The sequence below is a fragment of the Saccoglossus kowalevskii genome, chromosome 14, assembly GCF_978046115.1.
Source record: "Saccoglossus kowalevskii chromosome 14, keSacKowa6.1, whole genome shotgun sequence".
In the NCBI taxonomy this organism is placed as follows: Eukaryota; Metazoa; Hemichordata; class Enteropneusta; family Harrimaniidae; genus Saccoglossus; species Saccoglossus kowalevskii.
This window is the reverse complement of record NC_140654.1, coordinates 35,763,560-35,791,140: the sequence shown is the minus strand read 5'-3', so window position 1 is coordinate 35,791,140 and position 27,581 is coordinate 35,763,560. Positions and strand designations below refer to the sequence as shown.

General features: G+C 35.4%; 3 protein-coding genes across 3 annotated transcripts in view; 2 read left to right on the top strand and 1 right to left on the bottom strand.

Annotated features, from left to right (window-relative positions):
- Nucleotides 1–7,806, bottom strand: part of LOC102803969 (trafficking protein particle complex subunit 9-like) — a 187,138-nt gene extending 179,332 nt beyond the window's left edge. The window contains exon 1 of the mRNA XM_085508182.1: nt 7,662–7,806. The gene's annotated coding sequence lies outside the window, so the exon portion shown is untranslated. The remainder of the gene's footprint in view (nt 1–7,661) is intronic.
- A 243-nt stretch (nt 7,807–8,049) lies between these two features.
- The window catches only part of LOC144361669 (chromatin accessibility complex protein 1-like), a 77,697-nt gene continuing 58,165 nt past the window's right edge, over nt 8,050–27,581 (top strand). The window contains exon 1 of the mRNA XM_085507749.1: nt 8,050–8,192. Within this exon, the coding sequence (XP_085363875.1) occupies nt 8,070–8,192 (123 nt within the window). The 5' untranslated portion in view covers nt 8,050–8,069. The remainder of the gene's footprint in view (nt 8,193–27,581) is intronic.
- LOC146734700 (uncharacterized) lies at nt 12,572–16,815 on the top strand. The gene is made up of 3 exons (XM_085507748.1): nt 12,572–13,052; nt 13,983–14,258; nt 14,405–16,815. The coding sequence occupies exons 1-3, from the start codon at nt 12,836–12,838 to the stop codon at nt 16,540–16,542; spliced, it is 2,631 nt and encodes an 876-aa protein (XP_085363874.1). The 5' UTR covers nt 12,572–12,835; the 3' UTR covers nt 16,543–16,815.

Below are 27,581 nucleotides of genomic sequence, written 5' to 3'. Positions count from 1 at the left end.
ATTTATCAAAAAAAACGCAAAAAACCTCAAAAAATTATTTTCTTAAAAACTGCCCCGCATGTTTGATTAGCAACTTAGAATATGGTATCTATGTTGTTAGCTCTACAAAGTTACTGAAACAGATTATTGAAAAATGGCTTCCATTGGCAGCCATCTTGGATTTAGTAAAAGAGAAAAAGTTCTATAACTCATGAACTATTTGCCAGACTGATACAAAATTCGGTATGTGGAATCCTTGCATTTAGTTTATCATATTCCTGTGAAATCAAATCCATATATTGTGTAGTTTGTCTGCAATCTTGCATTCTCGACATGAAACGTTCGTCAAATAATCACATCAAGCAAGTGCCACGCAGGCTCAAAACTCGTCATCGCTGCTATGCAGCTATATTTTTTATTATTATTTCAATTAAAGATACATTCCAGTGCAAATTTAGGTTTGTTCTTTGAGAGTTTGCCATTATTATTATAAACTTCAGACTAGAGAAGTCCTTTTGATAACCCACTACTCATCTTAGCATGGTCGGTGAGACTTTCTGTAACTCATAAAGTATCACCTTTCCTACTAGTGCCGTCGGTGACACTTCCAGCCAGTCATACCTCCTTTGTTGAGGCTCTGATTACTTCTGTGACCTATTCTAGATCACATACTAGGTCCCCGTTTAAAATTTAAGATATATAGTTTTGTTTATAGTAATATAGTTGAAACATAAACATGTCAGAGATAAGGATTCAGAACCTGATGCTTCAGTATGATTTTATAACATTAAAATGATTGACATTCAGTCATCTTGTATCTGATTGCTAAATAAGTACTTGTCCATATTGAGAGATATTTGCTCTGAAACAGCATTAATTAAAACAAAATGGCCATTGGTCAACCATTTTGAATCGGATAGTCAAACCAATACATCTGTATATCTATGACTTGATGTATAATGAATATATAACAGTCAAAGCATGTCAAAGAACTGCATTCATTAAAACAAAATGGCTGCCAGTCAGCTATTTTGAATCTGATATGAAAAACAAAATAACGAGCATCAAAATCCCATGGCCCATAATTTCCAATGTATGAACCAAGTTTAAACAAAATCAATCTGTAAACAGCCGAGATCCGCTTTGGGAATGCCAGAAATGCTTAATTTTGATGATTTTTCAGCACAAAATAGTCACCAATCGGCCATCTTGAATCAGTTTGTGAAACAAATTGATGTGAATATGTATAATATTATGTATGATGTATGTGTGAAGTTAAAATGTAATCAGTCCAGGCACGTCTAAGATATAGGTCCGGATGCACACACAAAGGTCAATCCATAAATTCTCATTTTCGAGCTGCTTCTAAACGGGGACTATCAATGAGTCTGTGTGTTTCTCTCAATCCCTGTCAATGTATGAAGAATGTAAATTTTTTCAAATTTATTAAAACAATGCTACCGTATTTGTCTGAAATAGTTGGTGATGATTATTGTGGTCTCACTAACAGATTCACTTTCACAGAAACCACACCTAAGACAATACTGTAGTTTTCTATTATCATCGACAAGAACTTGTCAGAACCAATCACATTGCAGAAGCTGTTGATTATAATAGCCATCACATACCAGTACCGTAGTTATCCAAGTAAGAGCCCATGCCTGGGCAACCCCCCCCCCCCCCCCAATTTTGATACAATAAGGAAATTGAGGTGATGTCTGGGCATAAGCCCAGGGGGTCTTTTTCTACACTTTTCTACACTATCGGCTGAGATAGCTCTGCTGTTAGCAATGTACATTTCAATTATAGAACTGAAGATATCATTAGAAACTGGACAATATGTATAGTATCAAAGCAATCAGACTTTTCATCAAAAATGACAAAAAATATTCATCAAAATTAGATAATTGAAGATATCATCACGAAATGAGCAAATCTGAGAGAGGTCCACATGTAGTACCTATATATGTAATATCAAAGCAATCGGACTTGCACTTTTTAACAAGAAGTCGAAAATAAAATTGAAATATGTTGTGACTCTGAAAGGAGCCGACCATTTGGTTTGTGCTTCCTTACAAACAATTCAAGCTAATCTTACAGTATATGGAGAACCATGAAGCAAGTGTCGCACTCAAAAAATGTAACTAGGGACGTAATTGGAATTACACTTTTTTTGGCTTTGCTTATATTCAGCCCTGTTTTAATTTCCGACCACCATGGATAACATTAAAAATGTTATACACAAAATGGTGTTGAAATTGAAAATTCAGTTGTATTGTATCCAATTCATGTGTCAATAAAAAATTATCACCGAGAGTTGCAGATATTTGTGGAAACATTGATGGTTCTAACAAAGCCAATGGAGTCCTATCTCAGCAAAAAAACTTTAGATGCAAATTACAATGTTGTTTACTTCCACCAACATAATTTATTGAAATCAAATTTAATCTTAGGTATCTTGATTGCATGCCAAGAGCTGTAACCCTTGATTGGCAGAGTTTCTATGGCTACTAAAATAAATTATCATTATCAAATCCTGAAAAAACAACAATCATATGAAAATTGGTGCTTACAAGTCTTAGTAGGGGATTTGGATTATAACACAATCTAAATCCAACATTAAGCCTATAAACGTTCCATTGTTTTTAGTGCCAAACCTCTTTGTTAAGTACAACAACAAATATTTCATTGGTGTTTGTGAGCTCTTGTGTGATTAGTCAATGCATGGACAGCTCTTCCACTTCCGTGTTTTACTCCCTATCAATTTGGGCCCTGTTTAACCACAGACAGGATAGTAGTATAGTAACACCAATGTCAAACGCTGTATGCCCAACGTTAGCTGGGCTGGAATATTATGATGAGTAATGAGTAAACAATGACGTCATATTTACTTCGATGCGATGTCACTACTTTCGTATCGAACTACAAGTATCTTTCCGCAATACACATCTTCCGAACACACAATAGTTATCAGATGTTCTCATGAACGTGGTTCACTAGTAAAAAATATGACTTATATATATATATATATGTTCCTGTTTAATTGAATAAAATTAAAAGTTAGTTTCAGACGGCAGTAATGTTTCCGTACATGTTATATTCAGTCTGTACCCCGTTTTCGACAAAATATTTGTATATTTTTGTTTTCATGGTGCATGAATCTTATTATGTTATTGTTTACTGACTATGCTCGTTTTTTATTTTTCTCTGCCATGCATTTTTTTTTTTCAAACAGACTTTGAATCCCTATGTTCTCTCGTCTGTCACCATCTTGACTATAGCTCACACTCTTTCAACCGGAATTCATGGTTAAGGTTGTACCCCGTTTTCGACAAAATACTTGAATATTTTAGTTTTCATGATGCATGAATCTTCTTATTATGTTATTTTCCACCAACTGTGCTCGTTTTTTGTTGTTCCCTGTCTTGCACTTATTTTGAAATTAACTTTCAATCCGTCCGTTTTCATGTCTGTCGTCATCTTGACTACTTATTCACACTCTTTCAAACGGAATGCATGTGTAAGTTTGTACCCCGTATTCGACAAAATACACGAATATTATTGTTTTCATGATGCATGAATCGTCAAATTTTGTTATTTTCACTGACTACACTTGTTTTTTGTTGTTGTCTGTCTTGCATTTTTTTAATAGATTTTCATTCTGTTTTTCGTTTTCACATCTGTCGCCATCTTGACTACTTGTCCAGTCTTTCAGTCTGAATACACGTCTACCTACGTTATACCCTGTTTTTATTAATAATTTCAACAAAATAACTCGAATACTTGTGAATAAATGAAGCACGATTGTCTTTATTATTTTATTTTCACTATTTTCGGTTTTTTGCTAGCGTTTCAAGAAAACGCAAATCTTCGCTATTTTCGATGTTGATGCCCGGGCTCTGAATCACACACACAGAGTTGTTAACATGAATTGCTGTGTCTACTGCGTTTGGATCTTCTTCACTATCATTTCCACCGTCATCAAAATCAAAAAAACAAAAAAAACATCGAGCAAATCATCTACACACAGGAACTCGTGATCAGCAACGGCCATTTAGAATACCCATGGAATACCGTAGGCGACTCTCATCAATGAAATTACGCATTTCGCGAGAGTTCACGACACTCGCCGCCTAAAAACAGACAATTTTCAAGACGGCACTTTCTTCATAGTAAACAGATGTACCCGTAAACCAATTTTGACAGGAAATAGAAGCATGGTTTAGAAGCTAATTTTTTTTAAATCACTTTTGACCAAAAATGCACAGTTTTGTGCATATTTCAAACTACAGTGTCCATAAAAAAACTACTTACAAAATTTTAAAATTCATACAATAAGCTTTTCAAAAATACAGCCAAAACAAGGTCAGCTTGGACGTTCAAGTTCGAGACATAACAAAAAAAAAACGCAGGCAATGGTACATTTCGAAAATAAAAATACAAAATAAACGCAATCAGAGGCGCCGACCACGCGCGTTGGAAATAAATAGAACGCGTTGTTACACAGTCTTACCAGCGTCTTTCACTCACGCAATATAATTATGATGTTTCCCAACGCACTTATATTTAATACATTGACGAAAAACACCACAAGAAAAATGTAAATCAGGCTTGTAATCACTAGTAACTCAACTCGAACGCAATATTCATTACTGTAAAAGTGGATAAATTCAAACCAGCCAGCTCATGACCGGAGACGTCCGATCGTCTTCGTTGATAACTCGCCAATTCAACACAATCGTGGTGGTACAGCCAAACAAAGTCAGATTGGACGTTCGGTTGTGAGACATGACAAAATAAACAGTGCCAGCGATAGATTTCGAGTATGAAAGAACAAAATAAACGCAATCAAAGGCGCCGACCATGCGCGTTGGAAATAAATAGAACACGTTGCGCCGAGAAATCTCACCTGCATCTTTCACTCACGCAAATGCACACACGCATGATATTTCCGTATATTGAATACGTTGGCAACGGAAAGGACAAGTTTAAATCATCTTTGTATTAACACAACTTGAAAACAACAATCTCATACTGAATATATGTATATAAATTATAAAATTAAACATTCAATGAAGCGGACTGCGACGGTTAAGACGAAAAGACAAGGCTAAGACGAAAAACATGTGACAGTACGATTATGCTCGTCTACTACACGCCCGGGAACTACACATTCATGTATCCAATGGTATGGTTACGTCCAAACGCCACCCTCTTGACTGGAAGTCTGTGTTTAAAAATAAACTTTTGTTGTTGCGGTGTACGCAAGGAGATGAACTACTTATGTTTTTAACATCACTTCACCTATTAACAATTCACCCCTAGACGTGAGAATTTCATTTCAATAGTAATTATCTGTTCTCAAAAATCCAAATAATCACAACCTCACCGAAATTCATTTTCTATTCTTAACCACAAGCCACACCCAGACCATTCATCAAAACGAGTGGTCTGTACGTACTAGTACTCTGACCCATGCCCAAAACTTTCTGTTTGTAATGCTATATGATAAATCAGATAAATCAGATTAGAATGAAAATCATTCTAAAATAACGTACTTATACCCAATTGATTCTGGAAAGAAATGACATTTGCAATAATAATCGACGAGCAGGTCCGGATAGTAACGTTCGGTTGACGAAATAGACGATACAACAGTACTGATTGGACTTACATGAATGCCACTCTATTTCACATAACCAAATGTTGTTGTTTTTTGCTGTCGTACATTATCTTCGGTAATAACTCCGAAAGTGAAGTCTTATATCTTCAGCAGAACGTAGTCGTTAAAACTTGCAAAACGAGTCTGTTTTAATCGATCATCGCTTAAGCAGCATACAATTTATTTATTTTTTGACCCATTTATTTAAAAAATACGAACGGTGTCAATATTTAAAACTGCATTTTGTCTGTCTCTGGCATGCTTCAGAATGATATAGATCTTGGCCGATCGTATGTTTTACAAAGGACCTGTATGTTGAATAATTTCCGCTTTATTTTACGAACGCGCAAACCCAGAAATATCGCCCGCCTGCACACTCGCATTTTAAATACATGGCCGTGGCATCAATATGTTCCTGCTGTCTTAGCATTGCCTGTATCACGTAATTGTCTCGATAATCATATTGTTGAAATGAGGTAGCAGCCCTGGATTCAAACGAAACACAGTCTTGCTCTATCAGCTTGTTGAGGGGCGTGCACATAACAAGAGGTCATAGTTCAAGTTATGTTCGCAAACGAAACAAAGTAGGATGGTTTGAAAGTGTCGTTCAAAATTAAATAATGGTTAATACTCGTTGAATCCTCAAACTTTAGCACTAAAACAACCATTTCGACAAATCATGTGCCAGTGTTCAGTGTTTGAACAAGTGGTCAGTGTTTTTAATATGCAAGTGAGAAAAAAAAGGGATAAAAACATGGTCGTTTTTCCGGTCGGAAATTAAGCGATATGCTGTTGATTAAAATGTTATAAAAGCGAAATATTGAGCGAAATAAGTATTGATGCCCATTTATAGCTTGACATGCGTCACCAAATGGGGGACATGGTTAGAGTTGGTAGTACCATGGAAGGTACTAATCCATAGTAGTACCAGTACTAGTGTACGCGGGGAGGGAATCCAGAGAGGGAACAGCCAGCATCCCTTTTACGTGAAAACGTGAAATCTCGACGGATTTGTTTCGTTCTCACATGTAATATTAGGTTTTGCGGGCTTCTGAGTTCAAAAAAGATGACTAAATCAACCCAAAAGCAAGCGTTTAGAGACATACCTATGCAGAATTTGGTTTGCCAGTACTTAATCCATTTTTAACACCTAGGCTACTCTATTGACATTGGTTGTTTATTTCATGGATTTGGCACTTGAGGTGGCTGATAAGCCATGTCGAAAACGTGCACAAAACGACCATTCTGTGCACGTTTTCGACATGGATTAAAAACCAGTTGTAAGCACAAATTTTCATATGATGTGGACTTGTTATGATTATGATGTCTCCGATATAAACTATGTAGTATTGTGTCTGGCGTCTGGGGTGCAATAACTATTGCCAACCATGTTAGGCTACTACCATATTTGCCATTAGATTAGAATCTGTAATCTGCATATTGGTCTGTTCAAATAATACTTCTTTTGGCAAGAGACACACCACTGACATTTAGGTAAACACATGCAATACTAATACAGAAAATACACTACCATCATTATGGACAAACATTCATAGAGGCAATGTGATGGCAAATTGTCATCAGAAATTTATAACACATTGACGCTAGTTTATATATATATATATATATATATATATATATATATATATAAACAAACATTTCTGAACAGTAGCCTACTGTAGGACAACTGCTGAATAACACTGTATTCGAGTATCGTTATTTCTATCCGATAGAGGGACTGTGGTTCAATTGAATGAGCGACATTTCACTGACAGTATTTCTATCATTAATCAACTTGCTGGAATATCTGTTGATCGATCACTATCATTTACACAAAATAAACAGCTTGATCGCTGAAATATTTTGCAGGATTTAACGCGAAACAATACGATCGTCAATTAGTAATGAAAATAACAAAGTCTAATAGAATAATAATATTGATGATGATGGGGGCGTCACTTGTTCCAGACACATACAAGTACGGTACGGTACAAGTAACGCAATTGATAAAGTAACCTACCGGTTTTTACGGTTGTTGAGTATGAGTTCAATTGTTTGTTCACATTTTCAAAATACCTTACAAATCATATACAACATGACGGTCAGAGTTGACATCGACGGGAAACAGAAAAAAAGGATCGACAATTTCAAATCAGCGACAAGACATCGCCATTATTGGATTTGTTAAACATGACTGAGAATATTGTTGAATTTTCGCTCCGTGACTTCAAACACTAAATAAAATTGTTTAAAATTTACTGAGAAAATAATAAATATTTCACTCTATAATTGTACTAAAAACTTATTAAGAATGATAATTTCACAACACTAACTATGTAATAAGACAGGTAAATAAAGGTTAGGAGAAGAAGCATTGACATCTATTTTTCGAACAACAATCTGAAAATGTCAAGTTGAGATTTAAAATATGGCGGAAAAAGAAGGCAAGGGATTAAATCTTCCTGCATCGAGAGTAAAAACAATAATGAAAACCTCTCCTGAAGTGTCATCAATCGGTCAAGATGCGATATATTTAACGACCAAAGCCACAGTGAGTTCCGTTATTTTTGTTATTACCAACATGACCGATGATGTAGGCTACCGTGTGCTGACAACAACCTGTGCGCTGTCAATGTGCGGACACTATATATATATATATATATATACACTGACTACCGTTCACTTGAAAGCAAGGCGGTGTGACATAATACAGGACAGATCGAAAGGGCGTTAGTTTACGTCAGTGGCATTGTGGGGCCAGTTTTTGGAGTCAAACACCACCGCCAATTTTGGTGTGACAAGCTTGTATAATTTCCAAGATGCATATACAATAGAGTAAAATTTAATTAAAAACAGCGTCCGGATTACTTTCGGAAATTCCGTCGCTCTTCGGAAAGTTTTAATTTTCACAACTTTTGAATATTAATTCATACTTTTAGGTTAGTGAGGAGGTTATAATAATTTTTCATTTCACTTTAACTCTGTTTTTTTCACCCCTCAGACCCCTTTAAAAAGTTACTTCTGGCCATTGTAATGGCCACTATTTTTTTAATGGCCAGAATATCAACCAGAACTTTTTTAATGGTCAAAATATTGACCAGTAATTTCCAACTGGTAGTTATAATGAGCACTATTTTTACACTGGTCAGAATAATAGTTTTTTTTTATTTAATGATGGAGTGGGTGACAATCTATTTTTTTAATGGGTATTATAATGATCATTTTATTTTTCATTACATGAATAAAATGGTCATTTTTTTTTTCATGTCACAGATATACCCGGTAATGGGATTGACAGCTCTCCTCTTTTTCTTCCCTCGCTTCAGTTTGCTTCAATTTTAAGCCAGTAAAATTGTAGGTAAACGTAAAATACAAGATTTTGAAAAATTTGAAATATGGAATTATATATCTTGAAATAATATGAAGTTTTGGGTTAATTTGTTTTTGAAATCACAACAGATCATGCACTTGATACTGTTGGCTTAATAATATATAGTGTAATGCAGTAGGTTATTAAACATAGAAGATGACCTGTTTTCAAAATACGGTCTAGACCCTTATCACGGGCGCTGACGAAGTTTGTGCAAACATGAGCCCAGGCTAATCACCCAAAATACCATTGTAACTTGATGTCCACTTGAAAATTTGACTATTATATTCATAACTATTCTTATTCATAACTATACTAAACTTGACTATCATTACAAGCACATTCTGTGACATTATTCTTGAGATAAAAATGGACTGACTGAATGAGACTCTGTACTACTTCCTGTTCTTATAAAGGCAATGTCTATCATTATAATACCTTGAACAAACAAGCAAGACATTCACTACTGAACAGTGTGCAACCCCCAAAATACTCAGCAACTGGCTTTCCACCAAAAAAAGTCACATAAACAGCTGGTTACTCCAAAAAGTCACAGGGAGTTACTCCAAAAAGTCACATAAACAGCGAGTTATTAATCCGAAAAAAGAGCCTGTCTTTATGAGTGGGGTTAAGCTCAAACATAAACAAAATTCCCATTTTAATCACAGGGAGCCCAGGAACTATAATCAACTAATTCAACTGTAATACGCAGTCTCTATGAGCGGCGACGGGGGGTGGGGGGGTGGTGGCTAGTGTAAGAAATAGACAAAGGATGAAGGCTCCAGCCAGCTCACATTTTTTAAACTCGAAAAAACAGACGAAAAAAATAAAAAATAAAATCTAAAAAAATACCAGGTTGAAGAATATTAGTTGCTCCTTCAAATTTCGCCAAAGCCTTACCTACATTTTACCGATATCTGCAGAATAAATCAAGAAAACTACACAAATTGACTCCATTTAGGAATTCCTAACGGTTAGTCCGAACGCACGACACCGTTGGAGGCGTGGCCTGTTCAGCATTTGTCAACAACCAATCACAAGACTGGTTACGAACCAGTTGAGCAAGGCTAACCCAGTCATGATCTCGATGTGAATTTGAAGAAGCAACTAATATTCTTCAACCTGGTATTTTTTTTATATTTTATTTTTCATTCTTTTCGTCTGTTTTTTCGAGTTTAAAAAATGTGAGCTGGCTGGAGCCTTCATCCCTTGTCTATTTCTTACACTAGATACCAGCCGATACCCCCCCCCCCCCCCGCCCCGCTCATAGAGACTGCGTACTACAGTTGATTATAGTTCCTGGGCTCCCTGTGTTTTAATAATGACAAAAAACTAATACACCCAAACATATAACATTTTACATTGAAATACTTAATCAGTAACTTTTCATAATGTGTGTTATAAACTGTAGAAGTTTATGTGGAAGGGTAGATGGAAGGTGATTTTAAAGTGGCTTAGACACAATCAACTAAAAAATACCCATGATGCTCTGCTTCATTTTTATATTCTGCTATTATGAATGGCTTAATGCGATATGAAAAATATCTGTGAAAATATTCCACGACTACTGCATGTTTACAAAACAGTGTTGGGTGGTTCAGTAAGTTATATGGGGGGGGGGGGGGGGCTAGCATAGAGCTCCATGTGTGTAGCTAGCTGACTTCACAGTGAATGGCATGTTTGTTTGTTCATGGTATTACTAGTATAATGCTGGACAATAGTAATGTTCATGCTACATGAAGTACTGGCTAAGATTTAAGCTGATGTTTGCATTTTGACTAGACCCAATTGCGTCCACGCATTGGGAGGGCCAGTCCTTAGCACGGGCTAAGGGGCGCCATCAGTCGGTGACTTTGTTCAGCAGCTGTTTACGGACGCAAAATTTCTGCTGCTGACATGTTTTGTTTAAATTTATGAAGTGACGTGCACTAGAAAGCGAGCAAAGACGGACCGATTTATTTGGATGCACAGAAACAGTATATAACAGCGTTACAGAATGCAGAGTTTTATTAGTGCATGTCGTAGACAGCGAACCAAATTGGAGTTGTTGTATGCTCTACTACAGCGACCCATGGAACTATAAACTATAAAGGAATGAAAAAAACAAATATTAAAGGAGAAAAATATATGGTGGTTGGTTCGATAATTTGTGTTTGGTTTATTTTGGTTAACAGCATAGTTATGGCACTGTTCCATTGCTGTTTATTTGTTTGTTCATAATTGCTGCTTCCCTTGGGAAACAAGTTTGGGTGTTCTTAGTCAGTGCACAGACCCTCAACACTGGCCTGTGCTATAACTGTTGGGCCCTCCTGTGAGTGAACACAATTGCGTATAGCTGATATGCAAACATTTGGGATTAGCTTAAATCTTAGCCTGCACTTGGTCAAAGTCCCTCTAAGGACTGTGACTTGGTGTTGCCTGAAACCAGACTACTGTGGATCAGCAATGTTTTGTAATGGATTACCTCCCTGATGAGTACATTTAAATAACAATGGAAACTAGCATATCACTGGCAACACATACAAGGATTTTGGCAAATTTTCACTGTTTTGTATAAAACTATTTTCATAACAACATAAATGTTTTACAATAAATTATACCAAACATATGTATAATTTAGTAGCAGTAAAACTTTTTAAGTTTTTTTTAAATTAAGAATGCACCAATCTCACGAGGAATCTATTCAAATCTAACCTTTAGTGTGCGATTAATAATGGCTCATCAAAGGTATTGAATTACTGAACTGGAACCCACATCTTTGTATAGTTTCCAAAACTAAAATATTATTTCATGCTCTGCCCCCTCTCATGTAACAGTTTGTTAAGAATACGTACATTATTTAAAATCATTTTAAAAATGCGACTGGAATGTCCAGGCCCAAACTTCTGCTGCTGCAACATCCGTCCATTCCTGCATGTACATGCAATTGTTTCTCTGAGATTCTGCATGCAGCCAGTTTATTTTTTGAACTGAATAACACATTTCTAGAAGTTTATTTTTACATTTCCAGATAACACTATATATACTTTAACAATTTCAGGAATAGATTAGATTGCTTGCTATTCCATTAGAACCTCTTACTTCCAAGTGTGGTTTTTAACAAGCGTTTATGTTTAGCTGACCAAAGGGAAACAAAAGCATAGTGACAGGAAGTCACCAGAGCCGAAAGTATGGCAAAGGCCTACGCTTCAAAAAATGACTGGAAAGTAAATAATTTATAACCAAAGACCGTCTATGCATAAACAACTAAAGATCTGGGAGGTACAGCTTTGCAAAGTAAAAAAGTCATGGGGGAGGGAGGGGGTTAAAACATTGCTTCAAAACATCATCTTAATTATTCAGCTCAGTGTACATACACATGAAGTACAGAAATTGAATATTTAATGAAAACATTAAACAAAACAAGTATATGTAAGCAATATTAAAAGTTTTGTTTTTGATGTAGTGCACAGCCATAGAGACTGTTTTAGTGGATAATAGTATTTTAGGTTTGCAATGTCATACTCCTCCAGATATTTATCAAGTTTTCTTGAGAGGCGATTAGCTTAAGGAGGGGGCTGTGCAAAATGTTTTTTCTCCTCTTTGTTTTTGTGCTATTATTTTTCTAGTGTAAAATATTTTTTCTCCAAGATGTAGGAATGTCAAATTTTTTCCGATTATTGATCTCTGCAGGATTTTTTCAATATTATGGAAAGCAATGTACAGTGACTCTACACACTTGAAACTTTCAAAATCCGTGTGCAAGCGTAAAACTGATAAACATGTAAATGCTAAACCATTGCAACCATCAATACTGTTAAAGTTTTTTCTTCCCTTAAGGTTGTATGCGCGGAAATGCACTGCGCATACGTTCTGCGCATTTGAAGCAGACTTTCAAGATGACTGCCACAACAAACAAGTACGCTTCGCGATCGCCGAATCATGATGCACGCAAATTTAAAGGATTTTTGACCGAGAAAGAGAAGAGAAGAAGATTGGCAGATATCCAGGCGAACCGCCAACATAAGAAAGTTGCTGAAGTAGTTTTAGAATCAAATTCAGGTACGTATGTACGGTGTCAGTATACGACATAAACTTTGGTTGAGTCGTCTGCAACTGTATCCACAACTCGAATCAATATATTTTCGCATTTTATTTGTTTTTATGAACATCGGATTATGCTTATTTTGGGGCAAACAGTGTTTATTTTTTCCTAATTCCTGTTTCACTAAATACAGAAATTGTGATAAAAAAAATATTTGACAACGAAGTTTGTCTGTCGCGTCGTCTGCAGCTTTCATTATTTATGACGAGGTGCCTTCAACGCGAACTGGTAATTTTAACTAAACGCACAAAACCCCCAATTTGAGGGCATGAATGTCCTCACACTTCCATATAACCAAGGGGATACAATTTTAACTATGAATAAACAGCATGTTCAAATATTTTCTATATTTTGCTGTTTTGAAATCCATATTTATTTTCCTAGTGTTATAAATTTAGAGCATTGAAATTTCATCTGTTTACTCTTCAGAAAAACATTAACATGTAACATGATGAACTTGCGGCTGTGTTAAGGAAATTAAAATTAAAATACTTGCATATTATAGTAGATACTTGAATTTTATTTTTTCTATTTGTTATTGTGTCAAATATTTTTGTTCTAAATACATTGTAATATATATTTTTGGACATTTTCTCCCAATAAATGTTTTTTTCTGAAAATAAGTCATGACCTAAAAATTATTGTTATTTTTCACATTATCTGAATGTGATAGAGTTTCTGTTTTGCCTATGGATCCTTTGGAAATGATGATTTTGGAATAATGGTTTCTTTTTATTTCTGTAAATATTCATACATTTCTTATGAATAGCACAGATAGTATGTTAACATCTTACTGTTGTCAATATCTGTTAACCAGTATAGTAGTGCAAATTGCATGAAATTTATTTACATGATGACTGTAATGATAATCTGATTTATCTTTACAGAAGTTACTTCAGAAAGTGCTATAAATTGGAATGTTGGACGCAGAATAGTACAGCTGTCTGTTCTAGCTGAGGGATTAAAAGCCTGTGCTGTGTGTTGTGAACACCTTGTTCTGATGGATTGCCAGGAGGAGAGACGATATGGTCTTGGTAGTGTACTGTATATACCTTGCCAAAGATGTGGTGCTGTAAACCATGTGTATACAGGTTTGACACATAGGAATGCCAAATCAAACCAAGGATTACCTATATTTGATGTAAATACCAAATTAGCCACCGGTAAGATTTACAGGCAAACTAAGGATTCATCTCAATTATTAACCTCTTATGGTCATATATTGGTAATCATACTTTTAGTAATGTAGGGCAGCAAAAACTAATCTTATAAAATGTTAATCTAAATTGTTTCTTATTTCATAACATAGGAATGGTACACAGTGGAATGGGAGAGACTCGTGTGAATAACTTCCTTGCCTCACTGAATATACCGGGTATACACCACAAGACATTAAAGAAAAGAGAAAGAGAAGCAGGTGTTGGTATTGAGAATGTTGCAAAACGACTGTGTGTTAAAGCTCTAACTGAAGAACAAAAACTTAGTTCACATGAAAATCAAGTTGATATTTCCTTTGATGGTGCATGGCAGGGCCGTGGCTCTGGCAAAGAATATAACAGTCTGTCAGGTCATGGTGCTGCTATAGGGGAAGCAACTGGTAAAATTATGGGATATGCTGTGCGTTCAAAGGGATGCAAAATTTGTGAAAATGGGGATATGAACACAAGAAAACATGACTGTCGTAAAAACTGGACAGGGAGTTCCAAAGCTATGGAAGGAGATATTGCTGTTGAAGTGGTAAAAACTATTAACAAAACTAGTGCTAAAACAGTATCTTTAACTATGGATGATGATACAACAACCATTCATAAACTAAGAACAGAAATTAACCAAGATATTGAAAAGAGACCAGATATGAACCACACCAAAAAAGGTCTAGGAAATAAACTATATGAACTTTCAAAGACTCACAAAATATTAACACCACGTGTTATCAAGTATTTTCAAACATGTTTTTCCTATGCTGTTACTCAGAACAAAGGTAGGCCAGCTTTAATCAATAAAAACATGCTTGCCATTGTTCCCCATGCATTTGGATCTCATGAATCATGTGATCGTAAATGGTGTGGTTACCAACGTCAGCCAGATACTTACTGCCACAAACGTCTTCCATATGATAAAGATCTTTCTGGGGTAGAATTGCGTAAAGATTTAAAATCTATTTTTGAAATTTATGCTGCATGTGCAAATAAACTTTCTCTTATGAGTTCAACACAAGCCAATGAAAGCTTTCATAACACTGTTGCTTCTAAAGCACCAAAAAACAGACATTACAGTAAATCAGAAAGTTTAAATATCCGCATTGCAACAGCAGTTTCACAGAAAAATAGTGGATACACATATGTTTGTAGTGTTAACAAAGAAAATGGACTATCTCCTGGAGTTGTTTCACAGGTGAGGGGAATAAAACTAGACAATAAAGCAAGAAAAAGAAAGATGCAGACAGAAAACAAAAAATACAAACTTAGACGTATACAATTAAAAGAGAAGCGAAACAAAAAATGTAATGCTACTGAGTTAAGAGAAGGTGACACATACAACACAAACATTGCAATTAGAAATGACATTGATATTGCATGTATTCTTGAACCAGTTAATGCTCCTGTAAGTTTTCCAGTAAAAATACTTCAAGATTCTCCTGTTGTTGTATTTGATCTTGAAACAACATCATTTGGTATTGATTCCTCAATTTGTCAGATTGCTGCATCTTATGATGGTAAAATATTTGATGAGTATGTTGACCCCTGTCAGCCAATACATCCAGCAGCATCCAATGTAACTGGGTTGACATATACATGTGGTAAACTGTTTCATAACTTTAATTTAGTACCAACATTATCACAGAAAGATGCTCTTGAGAGTTTTATAGAATGGATTCCATTAAATTCTGTGTTAGTTGCACATAACTGTAAGAATTTTGATGCTAGGATTCTGGTTAGTTCTGTGCAAAGATATGATCTTTTAGACAAACTGAAACATAAACATTGCTGCTTTTCTGATACGCTCTCTGTATTTCGTGAAATTTTACCACCTCGATCATCTTACTCTGAAGAAAACCTGGTTAATGATTATTTACACACTGAATACAGTGCTCACAATGCAAAACATGATGTACATATGCTTCAACAATTGATTGGTAAATGTAATGTTGACATCAGCCATATTAGTAAACATAGCTTCTCTGTTGATTTTATTATAGAAGCTCTTGAATTTCTATTGTGTAAAAAGAAAAATCAGTCTTCTCTTAGTCAACTAATAAGTAAGAAGGTAATTACAAAGTGTATGGCTGAGAAAATAGCTGCTTCTGGTCTGGCTTTTTGTCACTTGAACTTGGCTTGTAGCAGAGGAGGGATAGATGGATTGGTGAAATTGCTTAGTGAAGATTATTTTGGTCATCCACAGGTAACCAAACATAAAAAAACATTCTTGTCACTATCGCAGTTTTAAAAACAATGATTTATGACTCTTGTGATATTTTTTTAGTTCACTAATCCATCCATTCGTTACATAACTTCTTTGAGAACACTAGACTGATATTTTGTATGTAAATGTCTCATAGGGTGAAAATGGGATTATTCATCATGACATGCAATGTTGGCATATTTTCAGAAAAGAAAACACTTTTTTTGTCCATTGATGGGTATTGTATCTAAATATATGTATTTATATCCAGATTTAAAAAAAAAATTAAATACATACAATTGTATATTAATAAAATGATAAAGCAAGTGTTATATGATTTTAAAATAGATGAAATATTTAATTATATTAGTATTTATGGACCACTTTTATTTATTTATCGATATATGAATATTTAAAAAAACAGAACACAAAATAAATATTACTTACAACTAAACAATACTGATCTTTTTGTCACTTCATGTATGTAACACTAGTCATACTCTGCCTTGTATGTATGTTACAGCACCCCCCTCCCCACCACCATACACACCTGTGCCCTAACTGAGAATACAATGCTTTCATCAGTATCCCTCAGAAGAAAATAATACTTCAGTGCATTAGTGGCTTGACTTTGAATTTCTATATTTCCAATGAAAGGTAAGAATATTCTCCCAAGCACCCAGCCAATATATATAAACTGTACTTCATATATAAAACAATATAATCTACTGATGTTGGATGTACATGACCATATTTGATGTACCCCGGTATGTATATTGACAAGGGCACTGGCAAAGGTCACGTAAATGATCCAACATGGCCACCAAGATTATTGAAACTGACAATTAAACTAATTTTTTTTCTCAAAAAGTTGTGCATTAGCATACAATTTTCAATGTATAATATGGAATAACTTCATAAGTACTCAACATATACACAATTTCAAGAGATTTCCATGGATGAAATTTTTTGTAGGACAGTTTCTATGAATTTGTTTATCTAAAATACAAAACCAAATGAAGGAAACTATTGTTTTCTTTAAATAGGTAATTTCTTAAATTCATTAGAATTGAATTTAAATATGAACTCATAATATGTGCTTATAGGATAAAACCAATTTCAGTAAAAATGTGGATTAAGACCGAGTATAAATGACAACTTAAGTTATTTATGAAAGCTACTTAAAAATGCTGACTCAGCATAATTGTGAGTTGTGTATCTTAAAAATTAGTACATTAACCCCATGTTTTTTTTCTTTTCTATGAGTTTAGAGTAACATGTCCTGTACACCTGTAGTATTTTAAACGATTTTCCATGGGTTTTTTATTTTGTAGCATACATCCTTAAAGAGGAACCGCTCAATCCCATGGATTGCACCAAAGAATCATGGGACACTATTGTCTATGTTGTTTACAATGTTAATCTATCTTTTGTTATCCATTGTTATTTTAATCCAGAAAGTAAATTTGTTGTGAGATTAGGCTTAACTGGAAGGTGCCCCTTTAAAGTCCATAAATCCTGGTTCTTCAACTTCTTTTGTCCCATATATATAGTTTTTTCCTTTTTATAAATTGTCATTATCTGCAAAAAATAATTCAGTTTGCTATTAGCTTACAATGACCAGTTTTTAATTAATACACTTTGTAACCAATTTTGGAAACAAAAATTTGTGGTGTCTGTGTATGCTGGCATATTTCTGTCCTCACAAATAGCAATGTCGATAAAATGAAATCTTGTGATTTGTTAATTTCTCCCCTATGCAACTCAGATATACTTCCAAAAAATGATACCCGGTACATTCTGATTGAAATAAATATCAATATTGAAAAATGCATCTAGACAACAGAATAAAATCAAATCAAATTGTTTCCTAACCGAATATATTAGGGGGTTGTGCCATATATACACACAGTTTGTCTCTTGAGAGACTAGGACAGTACTTAGGAACCTAATTTCTGAGAACAATAGGGGGATTTAACTTCCTACAAGACAAGAGACAAAATAATGTTATGTAACAATGCAGCTGCTTGATTTTGTCTCTCAAAATAGGAAGCTGTGTACATACAAAATTATAGAGTCCCTCCACAATGGGAATGCCACCATGAATGTACAACTTCATGGATCCCCTGGTACTTTCACAAAATAAATAATTGTATTATAATTATGATCCAATACAATACCATATTTGCTCTAAAATTACATTTGTGGATACTAAATCATGAAAATATTACTTATTTCGACCATTGAAGATCCCTGTAATTTACCTAAGCGCATGTGCTGCTAATAGAGTAATTATGGTAAGTGTAATATTGTTTCTATATTTTTTTTCAAAATCAAGAAAATGATATTAAAAATATAAAAAAAAAGTTTAATTTGAAAAATGATATAATGGTATTCAGATGGTTATGATTTAAGCATAGACCGAAGAAAAAAGGGACATGCAACTTCTGTCTGAGACAAAAGAAAATCCAGTATCCTATGTGCAATGTGGGTTATAACCTCCCTAGAAGATTTATACATCTAAAACAGTTTTTACTAGTATTCCCATTGATCAGTGTATAATGAGTGCACTATGCTATATCTGTTCTAAATTTTTCTGATTATATTCCAACCACAAAATTGTCTCATTTTGTGTAGCTACACCCTGGCATGTTTGGCTTATGAAACAGGAGAGGATGTAACAGTGGTGTTGACATAGATTAATTATCAGTTTCTATAAGGTGTTACTTTGGTAGAGGATTATAAGTAAGCTTACTTGAAAGGGATAACCATGGTAGCAAGCCCCTGTTCCCGTTATATAGACTAAATATTTTTTTGTCCAAGTTGAGCCAGAGTACCCATGATCAATTTGAGGGACCCAGAAACGCCCAGAACTTTTACTGACGGCATATTACACCTTCATTATAATTTATTTAATTTTCATCCATTTGCCCCCTGGATCTTCAATAGTAGTGTTCATACTACACAATGTACGGGCTAAGATTTAAGATAATCTCGTATGTTTGAGTTCATGCACAGAAGGAAACGATGGTTAGCACGGGGTAAGGAACGCCCAAACTTATTAAGAATAGGCAAAATCTGCAGGAATTTTAATTATGATTGCTCAGTTAGAGTAACTAGGACGGTTAGTTCTACAGCTATAAAACAATACCAAAGCAAATTCAGAAAGTGCAAATTGCAGAATAACAGGAAGTAGCACAGAGTCTCATCATCAGTTCATTTTTTTCTTGAGTAAATTTCTCTATAAGTGTTAACGTTGATTGTCATGCAGGAAATGGCACACCGAAATAAAAAGTTATGAATATAGTAGTAAATCTCCTAAATGAACATTGAATACAATGGGTTTTTTTAGCTGAGCTAAGCGCTCATGCATGTTTTGTTTTGTCTGTGCTAAGGCTTTGGACTGATCAGATTTACTCTGTACTTAGTATTTCTTAGCCTGTGTTCATGCAAATTTTTTCTAGCACAGGCTAAGGTATTGGACCTCTTAGCCTTTGCTGAAGAGCTCTGCGTGAATACTACTAATAAGTGTCTTCTGTTTATTCCTTCCTTAGGCGCATACATTTAGGTTCACTTCCCTTTTATATTGATCTCTACAACTCATTCAAATCAAATTAGGCTCAAAGATGGGCAAAGAATATTAGATTTAATTGAAATTTAGTTTAAATCCATGCTAAATTAAAAGTTATTTTGAGTATGGGAGGTTTTTTTTGCGCAAAGAAAATGAACTGTTGCACACTGTGGGCATATATCATCTTATACTAGTTTACAGGAAAAAGGGATTCTGTATGGTATTTGACGTTATGGGCATAATATATATAGTTCATACATGGTTACTAAATTAAATTTCTCAATGTACAGTACACTATTGTTGGTATTGTCTGAAGAAAAAAAACAAACAATATGCATAATCTTTGAAAATTTAAAAAAAAACAAAACATTTTGCAGTCAGTTAAATTATATTAATAATTTGAAAACATTGCCATGAATGGAAACAAATTTACGTTGATGTTTTTTGCAGATTTCAGGAGTTGGAAATAACCTTTGTTTATACTTTTCTTGTATTAACAAACATAGGAGCTAATCCTCATTAACACCTACTTGAGCTTGTTGTTTGACAATTATGAATGATAATGAAACAGTACTTACACAGTGAGCCATGACTGAACAAAAAATTGCGCATTTATTTTTTTCCAAAAAATAGGTATGATAGCAAATGCCACAGTGTTTTTTAATTTATGTAATTTTTGAAAAACAAAAAACGAAAGCCCCAAAAGACTATCCTGCTACATAAACAGAAACAAAAGTATCTAATATTGTATTGAAGTCATTGTAAAATGGTAAAATAATTACAAATTCATACCTTGATGTGCCAGTTGCAGTACCGCAATCGTCCTATGATTCAACAGCATCTACCGGTAAATACTCCGCAGGTTATGTAGTCACCAGCAGTCACTGGTGTAATATCTTGAGACGTCCGTATAGCATTTGGTAGGAGAGAGACAAGAGATGAGACACGACACACACTGAGTGCTGATAATACTGACCACGTGTTTATTCAAGTCCAGGCTTTATATACTTGAACCATTGTTACATAATAGTAACACCTGGTGTAACAGACCATTCATATTGAGATCACTACATCTCTCCCTAACTTTATTAAATTTCATGATTAACTTTACTTTCTTAAATATTACAATCATGTCAGGGGAATATTCAAGCTATAATATATACATAAATTGAGCAATAAATACATACAAAGTTTCATACAATAAAACGATATATACATACGAATGTTCACAAAATTAAGCGATATACACATCACAATACAAATCTATAGTAATATTAAATACATTTTTTTTATACCTTTGAAAATGTTTTTTTTTTAATTTTTTTTTTATTAGCTTTATAATTTTTTATTTTTTTTGTTGTTTATTTATAATATTAATCTTTTATTCTATGTACAGCTATTGTATTATTCAGTGTTAGTATCAGTGTCAATAACGCAAGAATTCAGTCTGTTTTCTAATTCTGTTGGACCGTCTGAGTACAGGTACTTCTGTCTGTGTCTGTGGATGTGTCTGGGTATAGGGCGTTTCTGAGTGCAGTGATGAATGGGAGTTCAGCATGTTGCGATTTAGTGTTGTGTCAGCGTTAATATTTTCCATAATTCTATCCAACTCCTCATCCTCGTCATACTCTTCTACATCCATCTCTTTTCTATCTATTCCTTTATACGATTTAAAGTAAGATCTATCACGTGTTACACATTTTCCTTGACTGTTTTGGGCTGTTATCATACTACCTTTTGTATTTTCAACTTGGAAAACGTCTTTTCTGTACCGGGGTTCAAACTTAGTACGTCGGGAATTTTTCACTAATACCCTTTCTCCTTGTTTCAATTTAGTATTCTTCACTCTTCCATGACTATCGTAGTACAATTTGTTTTTTCTGTTACTTTTATTGTGTCGTTTACAAATATCACGTCTATATTTAGAGTCATCTTGTGCGCATTCCACAAAGGATGGCATTTTATTCTTCATTTTGCGACCGAACATTAGCTCTGCGGGACTTTTTCCAGTGGAAGGGTGGGGACTAGAGCGATAATTCATCAAAAAACGGCGAATTTCATATTTCCAATTTTTCTGCTCAACCAAAGAACAGCGAATTGATTTACCGAGGTTTTTCATAAAATTTTCGGCAAGTCCGTTTGCTTTAGCATATTCAGGCGTGATTTTCTGATGTCGAAAACCAGCATCCTTCGCATAGGAACTAAACTCACTTGAGTTGAAAGGTGGACCATTGTCGCTTTTCAGCTTTAAGGGGTATCCGTATGACGTGAATATTCTATCTAATTTGGGTATGACCGCGGCTGCGCTCGTCGAAGTTGTTATTTCGACTTCGGGAAATCTGGAGTATTCGTCCATTACAACCACCGCGTACTCGCCTGATGGCAATGGTCCATACATATCAGTTGCCAAATGAGACCATGCTGAATTCGGCAAACGAGAAGGTTTTAATGGTTCTTTCGGCTTCATGTCGATGTTTATCTGATATGCGTAACAACCAGATACGATTTCATCTACTAGCGAATCCATTGCAGAAAACCAAACCTTTTCCCGGATTAACGCCTTAGTTTTAGACGAACCTAAGTGACCTTCATGCGCGGTATAAACTAACCGAGATTGCAGTGACGGCGGTATCACGATACAAGGTCCTTTAAGCAGGATCCCGTCAGTGAAACTCGATTCTGTTTAAACATTTTCAGTGATTCCCGGTTCACGTCTTTTGGAACTTTATGCCAAATATTCGTCTGTAAACATCGAGAAACAAACATCATTGTGGGGTCATTTTGTGTAGCAAGTCGGATTTCCGCCAATGTAATGGCGCGAGGGCTTGCATGTTTATGAACGAAAGCGACATACTCGTCATCTTTACATCCGACGTTCTCAATGACGGTGGATGGGTGACGGGATATATAATCGCTGGGGTTTTTTGCTCCAGGGCAATATACTACTTTAAAATGAAAACGTTGCGATTTAGTTACCCATCGTTCAATGCGGCTTGACATTTTATGTAGCTCTCTACGATTAAAAATCGTCACGAGCGGTTTGTGGTCAGTTTCCACAGTAAATTGGGGGGAAACCATCAAGATACAGACGGTGATGCTCCAAACCCCAAGAAATCGCCAGGGCTTCCCTTTCGCATTGACTGTAGCGAGTTTCCGTTTCCGAGAGAGCTCGACTTGCGCAACTAATTAAGACATCCCCTTGACGCAAAATTGCGCCAATGCCGACGGGACTAGCATCGACACTAAGGGTAGTCTCCTTATTTATATCGAAATAACCCAAAACGATTTTTGAACAAATAACCCTTTTAATTGAATTAAACGCCTTTTCCTGACTTTCACCCCAAACAAACTTGACACCCTTTTTGGTTAGAGACCTAATTGGTTCGGATAATGTACTAAAGTGAGGTACCATCAAAGCTGGGAGACCCAACATGCCTAAAAACGATCTCACTTCCGAAGCATTTTCTGGGCGTTTCATGTCACGAATGGATTGAATACGCGTTTCATCACAATGCATGCCATTTTTATCAAATACGAAGCCGAAAAAGACAATTTGTGGAACTGAAAATACACATTTGCTTAAACCCAATGTAAGTCCTTTATCGGACAACCGAGTCAAACACTTATCTAGGGCCCGGTCATGCAAATTTTGAGATTTACCGTGTATAATAATATCGTCTGCGATACTCTCAACGCCTGCGAGATCTGACAGTGCTAAAGTCATTTCATTTTGGCAAATTTCAGCAGCTGCATTTATGCCAAATGGGAGACGTTTATATCGCCTTAAACCAACATGGGTACTTATTGTAGTGAGATTTCTAGATTTTTCATCGAGTTCAAATTGCAAATAGTGCTTATTCGCGTCAAGTTTACTAAATACTCGAGAACCATTTAATTTTGTGCGAATTTCTTGCACAGTCGGGGTTACATGGCGCTCTCTCTGAATGGCTGAATTTACGGCCCTGTAATCGCCACATATTCTCACATTATCAGTTCCTGGTTTAGGCACAACAACAATGGGACTTACCCATGGAGTTGGACCATTTACCTTCTCCAAAATATCGGCTTTCTCTAATAATTTTAATTCGTTTTCGACCTTTTTTCTCAAATGGTATGGAACGCGTCTGTGGCCTTGTTTTACGGGTCTGACTTTCGAATCAATATGCAATTTGATTTTCTTTTCGTTGTATTTACCCATCCCGCAAAATGTACTTTCGTGATTATAAATTATTTCTTTCACAGAATCGGGACAATCTGGTATATTCAAGTTAACGTTACTGTTTGTATCACGTCGCGTGTTAGATTTTGTTTGTTTTGTCGCATGGTGGACATGTGACCCTATTCGTCGTGATTGTGTGTATATTCGTTCTGAATGAGAATTAATTCGTTTCTCTGAAAACCGTGCAAACTTGTTGGGGTTAATTTGTATAAAACCAAGGTGACTGGATGTCGGATAGCCCAAAATTGACGAATCTGTAGTGTCCACTACTATAAACTTCAATATTTCACTCCGGGTTCCCAAGTCAACATTGGTTTGTACTATACCCAACACATTGACACTTTGTTTTCCATAAGTAGAAACTTTCCTATTTGTTGGTTCTAAAATTACATTATCATTAATCAATTCATAGTCATGCTTATTTAGTACATTACATGAAGCACCAGAATCTAACATGAAATCAATGGATTTATTCTCCACATTCAACGTAGTGAAGGGAAGTTTTCCATTGTATTGGTCAAAATTAGTAACATTGAATATACACTCGTCACTGTCTGAGCAATCGTCAGCACAGATATGTTTGATTTTAGTACTCACATTGTTAGAATCTTTCTTTCTTGAATCTTCTAACTTGCGACAACAACGAACAAAATGTCCAGTTTTATGACAAACGTTACATTTTTTACCCATTGCAGGGCAAGGGTCCTTGTGTGGATATTCGTGACCACATTTATAACAAGAGCGTTGCGTCGTCGGTACTTGGTCCGGAGATCTACGGGCTTTTTGAGGACGTTTTCTAGTAGGGCGCGCTGTCGTCCGGCTGGTAGTGGAGTTTCGTAGTTGACAGGAAAATGTCTTCACGGAATCAGGATTACCACTTTCTATACCATATGCTTCACGCTCCGAGACTTCTAACGTCCTGGCCAAGGTGATTATCTTGTCAAGAGACATCTCGTCTTGCAAAGCACGGCGACGAACCTTCTTATTCTTCCCTCCCTGTATGATTTGGTGTTTAATTTCGACATCTTTGGCTTCTGCGTCTTCAATACCACAGTTATTTATCAGTTTTCGTAAACGAGTTACAAACTGGTCAATGCTTTCAGTGTCGTATTGAGTGGCACGCCGAAATTGATAAATTTCGAACTCAGTGTTCTTTTTGGGAAGAAAGTAGTCTTCTAATGCTTTGATTAGTTTCTTGTAAGCGTTGTCATATTCAGGTTCAACGGGCATGGTTAGCGTATCGCAAATCTCGAATAAGTCGTCGCCACCTCGGTCCAAAAGCATAGCCTTTTTCTGCTCTGGGTCAGTAATCTTCCAGGCTACACAGCTGTTTTCAAAGCGTGATAACCAACGTTTCCAACGTGGTGCTAATGTACTAGTGTCCCCATGGACGTCAAACGGAGATAACTGGGAAAACATGAAACCTGCTTGTGCTGCCATAATGAACACCAGTCCAACGAAATACGAGTGAAATTTTGCAAACAAGTTCGTACAACCTGATGTCTTCTACTGAGAAGTAGTAGTTTCTGTTGGGCTCACAATCCTCGTCGCCAATGTAATATCTTGAGACGTCCGTATAGCATTTGGTAGGAGAGAGACAAGAGATGAGACACGACACACACTGAGTGCTGATAATACTGACCACGTGTTTATTCAAGTCCAGGCTTTATATACTTGAACCATTGTTACATAATAGTAACACCTGGTCTAACAGACCATTCATATTGAGATCACTACAACTGGCACCAGCGTTACTATAAAATTTCACTGGGGATCGAGGCATTATTCGCGAAATTTCATTTAAGTGTACTTGCAAGCGCCAGTAAAACTTGGAAAAATAAATTCCCACACGTATATTGACTCACACGAGATAGAAGGTTTTTTTCTGGGCCATTATATTTGTGACATGAACAAAAATACTGGTCATGTTATGTATGTAATGAAAAATAAAATGACCATTATACTGCCCAAAAAAAAAAATGTCATCAACTCCATCATTTAAAAAGCAATTGTAATTATTCTGACCAGTATAAAAAACATGGGTCATTAAAACCACCATTTTAAAAACACTGGTAAATATTTTGGCCACTTAAAAAATTCTGGTCAATATTCTGGCCATTAAGATAATAGTGGCCATTATAATGGCCAGAAGTGACTTTTTAAAGGGGTCTGAGGGGTGAAAAAAACAGAGTTAAAGTGAAATGAAAAATTATTATAACCTCCTCACTAACCTAAAAGCACAAATAAATATTCAAAAGTTTTGTAAATTTAAAATTTCCGAAAGTAATCCGGACGCTGTTTAAAGTAAAATATTTGTTACAGAAATAGAAATAAGTGCACGGAATGGGCGCATTCAGGCCAAAGAAAACAACATTCTGTGTTTTTGGTATCCCTGTTTACTCATATATTTTGGAAAAATCAAAAAGTTTATTTATGCAAATAAGCTAAAAATTATTTATTTAGTCCCCATTCAGGCGCAGCCTGAAAAGGGGACTTATATTTCAGGTTATGTCAAATGTCCAGTTTCCGTTTTCCATATTCCATTTTACGTCTCCAACATTTTCTCAGAAATTCTACAGCAGATATCAGTGAAACTTGGCAGGTTGATGAACAAGTCTCTGCTGAGTATGCACGTAATTTTTTTTCAAGATCTGAAAATCCCAAGTGGGTCTTTTTCACGATTTTCATCAAAAATTACCTCTCTCTGCAACATTGACAGAACGTCTGCGCATGCTCAAAATAAATTAATTACTGTAAAATACTTTATTTTTGCTTGCAACATTGGAATGTTTCAGTTAAAATAAAATCCAGCGAATATACCCTTTTCTTATATTTTTACAGTCAACTTGTCAAAAATCAATGAAAATAAATTCAATACAAAACACCCAGAAAAAGTCTTTTCAGCAAATGATAATTCCACCTGAAATAAAATATTTTACAGTAGAATAGATCTGTGAGTAACGCTGCTGTTATTAGGGCACGTGATTTCTCCATTGCGTGCAATTTATTATAGTGCTGTTTATACATGTATTCTGTTCGGCTCAGTGGTCTCATTCACTAGTTACTAGAAGAACTAGTAACTTTATTTGATTTCAAGAACTTCATGAAGGCGGCATAAGAGACGTGTTTGCAAAGGTAAGTTCTCCAGTTTCAGCAAAATTGAATGTATATTGGGGTACGATTGGTGTACATTCCGTGACGTATGGACGTGAATATTATGATGATTGCCAGCTATATACTCTTGTGAAAAGTCAAAAAAGCAAACAATTGTCTCAAATCTACGAAACTAGTTCG